This window comes from Corylus avellana, chromosome ca3 (assembly GCF_901000735.1).
Source record: "Corylus avellana chromosome ca3, CavTom2PMs-1.0".
Lineage (NCBI taxonomy): Eukaryota > Viridiplantae > Streptophyta > Magnoliopsida > Fagales > Betulaceae > Corylus > Corylus avellana.
The window spans coordinates 31,449,525-31,459,428 of record NC_081543.1 but is presented as its reverse complement, the minus strand read 5'-3'; the positions used below and the strand labels follow the sequence as shown (position 1 = coordinate 31,459,428).

General features: G+C 36.2%; 1 protein-coding gene across 1 annotated transcript; it reads left to right on the top strand.

Annotated features, from left to right (window-relative positions):
- Positions 1-1,777: 1,777 nt before the first annotated feature.
- LOC132174978 (uncharacterized) lies at positions 1,778-5,657 on the top strand. The gene is made up of 6 exons (XM_059586759.1): positions 1,778-2,756; positions 3,122-3,284; positions 3,470-3,646; positions 3,743-3,826; positions 4,568-4,649; positions 4,873-5,657. The coding sequence occupies exons 1-6, from the start codon at positions 2,419-2,421 to the stop codon at positions 5,304-5,306; spliced, it is 1,278 nt and encodes a 425-aa protein (XP_059442742.1). The 5' UTR covers positions 1,778-2,418; the 3' UTR covers positions 5,307-5,657.
- The last annotated feature ends 4,247 nt before the right edge of the window (positions 5,658-9,904 follow it).

The window sequence follows — 9,904 nt, the reverse complement described above, 5'->3', positions numbered from 1 at the left end:
TAAATTCATAATTTTTTATCAACTTAAACCTTTGAAAAAAATAATAATAATTCATCTTAAGTTCCAATCTTATCTTTGTAGTTCACCTTCTGTTTCAATTAAATATTCTACTATGGAGATGATTACATTCACTATTATAGCGTAATTTAAGTGATGTTCCATGTCAGATACCTTTAAAAAAAAAAAACCATGTCAATCGTATGATAAACAGATGTAAACAATAACATTCCTCTTTTCTTTTTTCTTTTTTTCCTAATTAAAAATGATAGGAGGCGGCGACTAACTGTTACTATTGTACCTAAACGTAACCATGGTAACACTTACCCGTTGGGAATTACTCAGGAGGGGTCTAAACGGTGAAGAACCGCATACGCCCCCTCAAAACCAATTGAACCATAGCCTGATCAAATCATTGCAAAACATCAATAGAACCCAATATAACTAACACTAATCAAGAGGTAATTATTCCCATTTTGAGTTTCAAATTCGCTCCCTAATATATCCCTAACCACATAAAAATTATCTTAAAATCACTTAACCACCACCACCACCACCACTTGTTGTAAAATTCCTCTTTGTTTAATGCTAATAATACAGCTATGAATTGAAGAGTATATAATTAGAAGAAAAAAATAAAAAAATAAGAAATTGAAGAGTATATGCAATGTGTGGGAAATGACCATTCCAACCTCGCCATTCTCATGTTTACTCGTTCTAAACGAGTGACTTGTGTTGTGCATAAATGGACTTGTCCAACTCGAAAACGGTCAAATTAAAGGGGTAGTCGGCAGTCAGAGGCAGGAATAAAGCAAATCCGCGTTCGATAATTTGAAGTCAAATCCCAATTGAAGGAAAAATATTAAAATAGCAAAGGGGGCAATTCTTCTTGCTTTCACCTTTTCTACTTTGAACACGTGTGTGCATATATGCTACCACAACCTTTTACTACCACCAAGTGTTGGTCCTCGTCCCTAGTCGGTGTGGGATTTCTTTCTTCATTAACCTTTTAATTACTTGAGATATACTCTATTATATGTTAATAACTTAACATTTACTCCATCAAATATTAAGGAACTGGCTTGTAAAGTTAATAACAACAAAAAGTACAGCTAAACAACATAAGATTTACTCTATTAAACTTTAGGATTAGCTGACTCTTAATAAAAAAAAAGCTATTCAGAATACCATAAAAGCATGAATACAATGAAAACGGTTGAGTTAAAAAAAGGTAATGCTACTCTTCAACGTAAAGGATCTTCGATAACATTAATGTTTTTGTTATACAAATAGACAGCCGAGCTGTCGAAAATTTATTTGAATATGTGAGTGCCGGACGGGCTCTCTTACAACATACTTGGATAACGAATTATTAGAGATTTCAATCCACTGTTTACACCTATTTATTGGATAATGATCGACGACAATTTGGGAAATTAATGCAAGGACTCACTTGTCCAAGTACATGACTAAGCAGCTCGAAATTTATTTGAATAGATGAATTTCATATAGACTCTTTCATATTAGCTATCTAGTAATTTGAGCAACTAACGGCTATGAATTCCAACCTCTATTTATTACATTCATTTCATATCGATTGACTTGAGATAAATAAATGTGAAGAAGAGCATTACACGTAATAGAAAAAACAATATCCCAAGTCAGCGAACGTGAAAAACGAGGTTGCGGTGACCACAAAGCTAGGTTTGTAAAGTATATTAAGACTAGGTAGGAAGTGAAGTGGCCAATGAGCAAAACCACATTTTAAAGTCCAAACACATTTTTGTTGGGGGCATCTTTCCGCGCTTCCGCCTTGCGTCCTCTGCTTTATATATAGAAATTAGAAAAAGCTTTATCCACCCAACACTCTCGCAAATACATTTCCTCAAACATTTACTGCGCAAACATAGCAGAGCAATTGTTATTTTGCTCCCCGAAAAAAATAAAAAGGAATTGGAGAAAAATCGCAACAGCCTGAGTTTACAAAAAATCCGGGCCTACGGTAATCCTATCACCACGTCTCTCTACCGCTTATCTCGAAATCCTTATCCGTAGCTTCTGAAAATACTTTGTCTTTTCTTTCTCTGCTGCTCTCTGTCTCTGCAGAAATCGCATATCTATATTTCATCATTCATTCTTCGCCAATCTTCTCTCTCTCTCTCTCTCTTCTTTTATTTTTTTAAATTTGTTTTTATTCATATATCTGCTGAATTTAGTGGGTTTTTGTATTTGGGGGCTATCCTCTATCTTATCCCTCTCTCCCTCTCTCTTGAAACCCTCGCTTTGACGCCCACCAATTCGATTGAATCGAGGGTTTTTTCTTTCAAATTTTGTTGCTTTTCTTTATTTGGTGTTCTGGGTCTTTCAATTTCCATTTCCGTGTCGCTTTGGTTTCATATTGGGGGTTTCGGGTTCGGTGTTATGGCTTTGCTTTCGACTCTGTTGGAGATTTTGCGGAGACCAACAATGGTGGATGTGCTAAGCGAGCTCATGATGTTCATAGCGCCTCTTTGGGTGGCGGTGATTGTTGGGGTTTTGGTTGGGTGGGCATGGAAACCCAGATGGGCCAAGATTTTGGGTTGCTCCGAGTCCAAGGACGCTTCGCCAGCGTCACCGACCACCATCTCGTTGTCTACGTGTTTCCCTTCGATTCCGAGCTTGAACGCCTTGAAGTTTCAGTTGCCCAGCTGCGTTTCTTGGACCACCGATGATAAGGAGGGTCTCTCTTTGCCACCAGCAGCCACCAAATCTGATTCCAGGTTTGTTGGGTTTCATATGTTGTACAAGTGATTCGGGAACTTGAGTTTGCGAATTATTCATTTTTGAGGTCTTAGTACTTTGGATTTGGAGGTGGAAATGAATTCTATTAGTTGAATTGAGATTTTGGTTATGTATAAAAGTTTGATTCTTTAATTCGGTAGGTTTGCAAAATTCCGTCTTTAGGCTTATTTGGTTGTCAAATTTTCAATCAAACGGGTTGAATCGTTGAATTGAGATACGGTTCATATCTAAAAGTTTGATTGCAAACTTTCAATCGTACAGTTTGAATGGGATAATGGAACTGGGAATTGAGAATGCAACTGTGATCTAGCTCGTTTCTAACAGCTTGATTTTACTTTTGCAGTTCGTCACGGGTCGATAGTGAAAAATCGGCTCCAGTGACGGGAGAGGATTTGGAGCATTTATACCGGCTTGTTGAGGAAAGAGATGGAGGTCCTGCTTGGATTCAGATGATGGATCGTTCTACCGCTACTATGGGCTATCAAGCTTGGCGTAGAGATCCTGAGGTAGCTTTTCATTCATTACTTGGAAATGTTTCACGATGGATATGTAGTTTGATAGATGATTTGCTTATGGAAATGAGTCTGTATTTATATGTATTACTAGGACTTTTTGCATATCATATTAGTGTGGAATGTCATGCTTGTGCACTCTTGTAATTGATTGGATTACTTTTTGGTGGCATTGCTAGACTGGACCTCCGCAATATCGTAGCAGGACATTGTTTGAGGATGCCACTCCTGAGATGGTGAGAGATTTCTTTTGGGATGATGAGTACCGATTAAAGTGGGATGACATGCTTATACATGCTGAAACCTTGGAGGAGTGTCCCACCACTGGAACCATGATGGTGCAGTGGGTGCGAAAGGTAAGGATACCTTCCACACATTTTCTTGTATCTTTATATGCTTTGATTGCCCTCATTTCACTAGCTTATGTCTTACCATGTTTTTTTGTGGCACAGTTCCCCTTCTTTTGTAGCGATAGAGAGTATATAATAGGCCGTCGAATCTGGGAATCTGGACGATCTTACTACTGTGTGACAAAGGTATGGGAATGCTTTTAGCTTTATTCATGCTCCTTGTCTTAAACTGGGGAAGTTATACATTTTTTCTTCCAACTCTTTTCTCTGGTTAAAGGAATTGCGCATTTTTATACATTGGCTTTCCTGTATTCATAGAGAGGAAAATTGAAGATGAGCTTTTAGATTCTGCAGCAAATATATGTGCTTGTACCTTTAGGTTTATATTGTCATGATAGGGGCGAGAATATTTTGTCGGTCAGGCCAACACATGTAGTCTTCTTGGGATACTTGTACTATATCCACTTGCACAATTTCAAATTAATGCTTCAGTTTGGATAGGTGCAGTATATGATGATAGTTGCTCGTTAATGTTTGAAGTATTAAGATTTATGTAGCTTTCTAGTTGCTGGATCTTTTCATAAATAAAATGATAGTTATTGTGTAGCGCTTGAAACTTTGGCAATGTGAGGCAAGTCACTAGTTATTACTATATGCTGTAATTGCACAAGGCACTTGCGTCGTTCTAATTATATCCTTTTACTTGGCATCTTTAGTGAACTGAGTCCAACTCAATATAGAGGGAACTTCTTGTGTCAGATTAAGAGCATAGATGATGGTTATAAGTTGGAATTTTTTTTTTTCGTTTAGCTGGGTGTGCCAGTTGTTTGTGATTTATTTATAACTTGTGTTTCATCTTTAAGCCAGTTTTGATTTCTTAAAATTTCTGAATAGGGGAATTACCTTGTTTTCATTTTTTTTCCTTAGGGAGTACCCTGCTCCTCAGTGCCGAGGCGCAACAAACCTAGGCGTGTTGATTTGTTCTATTCAAGTTGGTGCATTCGTGCAGGTAATATAAGTCTTACTGTATTTCTTTTTCATCATAAAATCAAACTGGTTTTGATTATGTACCTGTGAATGAGAAGTCGAAAGAAAAACTGTGAACCTCCTTAAAAGAAGGATATCCTTCTTAGGTGGGCAGCTTAAATTTCCAGTATTGCTGTGTGCTATTTGTTTTGGTCTTGGTGGAGTCAATCAATGACTAAGGCATGTTTTCATTGGATGTTAAACAGTTGAATCAAAGAGGGGGGACGGCCAGTTGACTGCATGTGAGGTGTTACTGTTTCATCACGAAGATATGGGTATACCATGGGAGATTGCAAAGCTTGGGGTTCGGCAGGGTATGTGGGGTGCTGTTAAGAAAATTGACCCTGCCTTGCGTGTCTATCAAAAACAGAGAGCATCTGGAGCCCCACTCTCACGTTGTGCTCGCATGGCCCAGATCAATACTAAAGTCAATGCAGACTACCAGAGATGTTTGGAAAGCAGCACCGATAATTTGTCGGAGGTTGAAAAGCCCAAGAATCCAAAGGAGAGGAACGTGCCCAAGCTTCTAGTTGTTGGTGGAGCTATTCTCCTTGCGTGTAGCCTTGACCGGGGGCTCTTGACTAAGGCAGTTATATTTGGCGTAGCCCGAAGGTTTGCCAGAAATGGAAGGAGGTTGTGAGTCAGAATGATTTTTGCATCATTTGAGAGATGCCTGCTAATATTCATTGTTGCCGTGAAGTGAGAGACTGCCCAATGGCTGCCTTTGAAGAGCGTAGAAAGTGCTATTCTTTTTCCTATTGTTTGAGCTATAGAGCAGCTTTAGATTGGAAAAGCCGAGAGATGACATAGTTTGTACTGGTTACAGTTGGAGATCTCTCCAAGGGATCTCATGCTCTAGATCTAGAAATAACAGGAATATTCAACTTCTTTCCCCCTTTTGCATATCTTCTGTGACTTCATCCTCTTGCACTGGTGTGACTTGAAGAGACGATCAACAGAATATGATACATTTTTATTTCCCAGAGCACTATTCATTTCCTTTAGAAGAGTTTGTGATGTAGTTATTAGCATTCACAAATATTCAACATATATTTTCCCCATTCCTTTTCTAATAATCCAAATGAAGGTCAGCAGTTTTTTTTATTAGAAATTTTGAAGAAGTTGATATTTTTATTTTAGGGAATAATGGTATCTATGGTGCAGCTCATTCCATAAGTCTTGTATGAGGAGGAAATTGGTTTTTAAAAAAGGGAAGCTTAGAATTGGGAAATTTAAGATAAGGAAAAATGCAAGAGAAGATATAAAATACAATTTAGAAATTCAGAGATGGTGAGGACTTTCTTTTCATTAGTTAGGTTTGTTCTCACCTTCTTCTTAGGCTTTTTCCTGGTTGGTTTCATGGCTTCTTTCTGAAGTAAGACAATGCCGCGCACTATCAAATCCATGGAGTGGCCAACTTCTTCCAGTTCCATCCTCGCCAGACTTTTTTAGACGCAGACCACAGTGAGAAAGAAACACCCTCCTATTTGAAGATACAAAGGCACGGTGTACCCCCACAATATTTAAATTCTCTATAAACTGTCCCCGCAACAGATGAAGCAAAACTACCTTCAAATGTTTCAACTCTTCTACATTCTCAAATCCTTCCCCAATAAAAGCAATCAAAGGTTTTGACCCAATCTGTGGAGTTAATTTCTTATCATTTTTGAATTACTCCATCGGCTTGAAATTTTCAACCCCGACCTCCACAAGATCATAGATGTGGTGGTATAACAAGATTATCAAGCCGCGATGATAGAATTTAAGTTATGAGATAAGTTAGACTTTTTAGATTTTGAGAAAATCTAAAACATTTTTTAAATACAATGGAAAGATAAAGATACAATCGCTAACTAATGGATAATAATTGAAACTAGATAAGTCTCCTTAATTAAGCAATTAAACTACTATTACTCTTAAGATATTTATTAAACTAATCTACTTAGTATAAAGTAGGGACAAGATAACTTCAAATACTTCAAGAGCTCTCTCTCTCTTGTACAATTCTACTCTCATAACACACTTGTCTCTAGTATTAATGAATAATGCTAGAAACTATAATCTAATCCTACAATTATTCATAATGTTGATATGTTTCTCTTTACTTTTCACTAAAATTTAAATCGCTTAGTAACTTTAGACAATCTTAACCAGGGTTAATTTGAATTTGAGCCATTAGATAAAGAAAAATTACAAATTAAAAATTTGGTAAATTTTGTGCCCATGGATCGTTTAGGTACTTTTGAGGAGTTGCGAGGTTAATTAGCACATAGGCCCAACTCTTGGTTGGTTGGTTGGTTGAAGTATTCATATTGGATTCAGATGAGCTTTTGCCGTATTACACAAAAAGATAAACAAAATAATTAATCGACGAAAAGAAAAGAAAAGAAACTTTAATTACTAATTAGCAAGAAATCAAACGGTGGAGTCGGTGAAGTGATGGTGTTCTTCCTTGTTGGGTGGATCAATGAATAAGAATTAAAATTAAAGAAACAAGAAACTGAGATTAATCAATCAGAACCATTGAATCAATTAGATCGAAAGAATGAACAAGAATTAAAATTTCAAAACTTTAGTATTTTCCCTATCACTATATCACGCATCAGCCAGCCATACAACCAACACATTGACATGGCCGGACGGCCGGCGCAATTCAAATCGAAAGGCTAAGAAGAATATACGATGGTCTCCAAACAGTACTTGAGCCCATCCAACTCCTCAGCGTCTTCTACGGCTGTTGCTTCTTGCTCGCGTTGTCTGTAGCTTTCTTGACAACCCCATCATCAAGCTGCGACTTCACGCTGCTACTAGCAGCAGCAGCAGCAGCAGTAGTACGGCCCTTGGGTGCAGAAGGGAAGAAGGATTCCCTCAGGGCTTGACCCAGAATCTCCGCAAACAAGAAGTCGAAGGCACTGAAAAGGGAATTCATGGTGGTGGCTCTGTAAGAGGATTGGAGGATTTATATCTATGACTATAAGGAAGAAAAATTAATCTGTAGTGTAATTGTGTGATGATTGCTTATGAGGGAGTTGGGTTTATATAGGAGGGCTTTTACGATTCCTTTCTTTGTTGGGTTTGTAATTCTAGGTAGCGTTGGAAGCGGAAAAGCGTACGTGGAAGTTCTCGGATTTTCTATTCAAACTGGAAACTTCAGTTCAGAGGCGTGTAAGGCTAGGAGGAGATCCCAAGTGATTATTTAAAAAATAATAATCACTATTTAAGAGACCGTATATATATAATGTTGTAATCCCATAAGTAAAAACCACTTTAGATAATGGTGAGTAATTACCTATAATTAATATTTACAAACGTGATTAAGGACTATAGCTATAGTTTTAGGAGTAATGCTAAAGACCATCTTTTTATTCTTTTAATGCTGATATAATTTTTAAAATCACCATTAAATTTTAGATTAATTATACTTGAATTTTGATCCAATGGTAATTTTGAAAGGTACATCAACATTAGGAGAAAAAAAAGATAGTTTCTAACATTACTCATAGTTTTAGTGGCATTGTTTTGAAATAGTTCTTGTAAATATTTTTTGGTAAATGAGGTGTTTTTTTTAAGGCTTAAAAATAATATTTATATCTACCTTTGAAGATACTGTGTTCGAATTTCAAATATCATATGTACAGTAAAATAATAAGCACGTCAAATAATTATAATTATTTAAGTGATTTTAAAATATATAATTATTGTTTTAAGTCTATGCTATTTTGATTAATTATTTTTAACAAAACGGTTTCTTATACTTTGCATTAATTCCGGCGGTTAAACATGGGCCTACAAAATTTTAATTATTGTTTCCGAGGCAAAAAAAAAAAAGAAAAAGAAAAAAAAGAAAAGAAAGAAAGAGTAGCTTCTAGTGTATTGGAAACTCCTTTTTTTCTTTTTTCTTTCTTGTTTTTTTTTTTTAAAAAAAATATGGAACTTATGAAATTTTATGAGCATACCACTCTTACATCACAGAACATACAACTTTGAAAAATCATAGCCAAAAGCTATGAAGGTTACAAAGTAATAAAAATGACATCAAGCTTCTATTAATCCATGTACAATTTTTAAGGAACAGACCTACATCGTGCAGATTAGATCTAGGACATGACTAAAAATTCGGCTAAGTTAAACCTCAACACCGATCTATTACATCCTCAACCTGAAGGTCAGGACAAACAAAATAAAAAAACAAAAACCCCACAAGCAGTAGCGAAGGAACACAACATCGTAAACATCTCTTTGGAAGACACCCTTGGCTGAAAAAGACAATCAAGCAATCCGTCAGAAACGAAGACTAGGGAAGCCTACAGAGAAGACACCAAACACCTAAATCTAGATCTTCTCTCTTCTTGAAATTCTTCTTGGTATTGTCTAGAAGAAAAAATATAGAGAAATTCTAGAAAGAAGACAGAGTGTATTGCAAACTAGATATAAAGCAATCTGTAAAAAACGGAGACAGGTGGAGCCTACAGAGAAGACACTGTTATCATAAAAGGAGATGAGGAAAGATCTTGATCTTTCCAACTCTTAAAGTTCTTTTTAATGTTTTCTAGAAAAAAAGAGAGGGAAATTTCAGGGAGAAGGCAAGTGTATTTCAAACTCTTGAAAGTGAATAAAAGAAATGACATGTATAAAGCATTCAAAAATATTAATTCAGAAGGCATTCTATATAATATATTTCATTATCACAAAATTAGAATCATGGATTTACTCAAATACACCGACTATTTATCCAACGATACCCTTATTTCTCAAGCATTGTTATTATCTTAAGGATTAAATAATTCTATAGGGTTTAAACTCTTTATTTTTTACCTCCTAGGTTTTCATTTTTATCACAGGAGATACATGTAGTTTTCATAAAGACAGAAATAGTACCTCCGTTAAAATTTCGTCCAAAACTTAACGGAATGCAATGTCAGTACCAATCACTAGCCACCACTATCATATAATTACTTTTTTGCTTTTTTTTTTTTAAAAAAAAAAATATTAAAAAATTATAGGGTTAAATACTTCATACCCCCCTAGGGTTTTTAGACTTTATTTTTCCCCCTGTGGTTTCATTTTTATCACAGGAGGTCCTTGTGCTTTTGATAAGTGACTAAGTTAGTCCATCCGTTAGTTGACCGTTAGGACTGACACGTGGACCAATCAGACGTCGACACGTGGCACATATTTAATTTTTTTAATTATTGAGGGTGGTTTCGGCCACCCCCAAGGCTCCATGGGGGTGGGCTC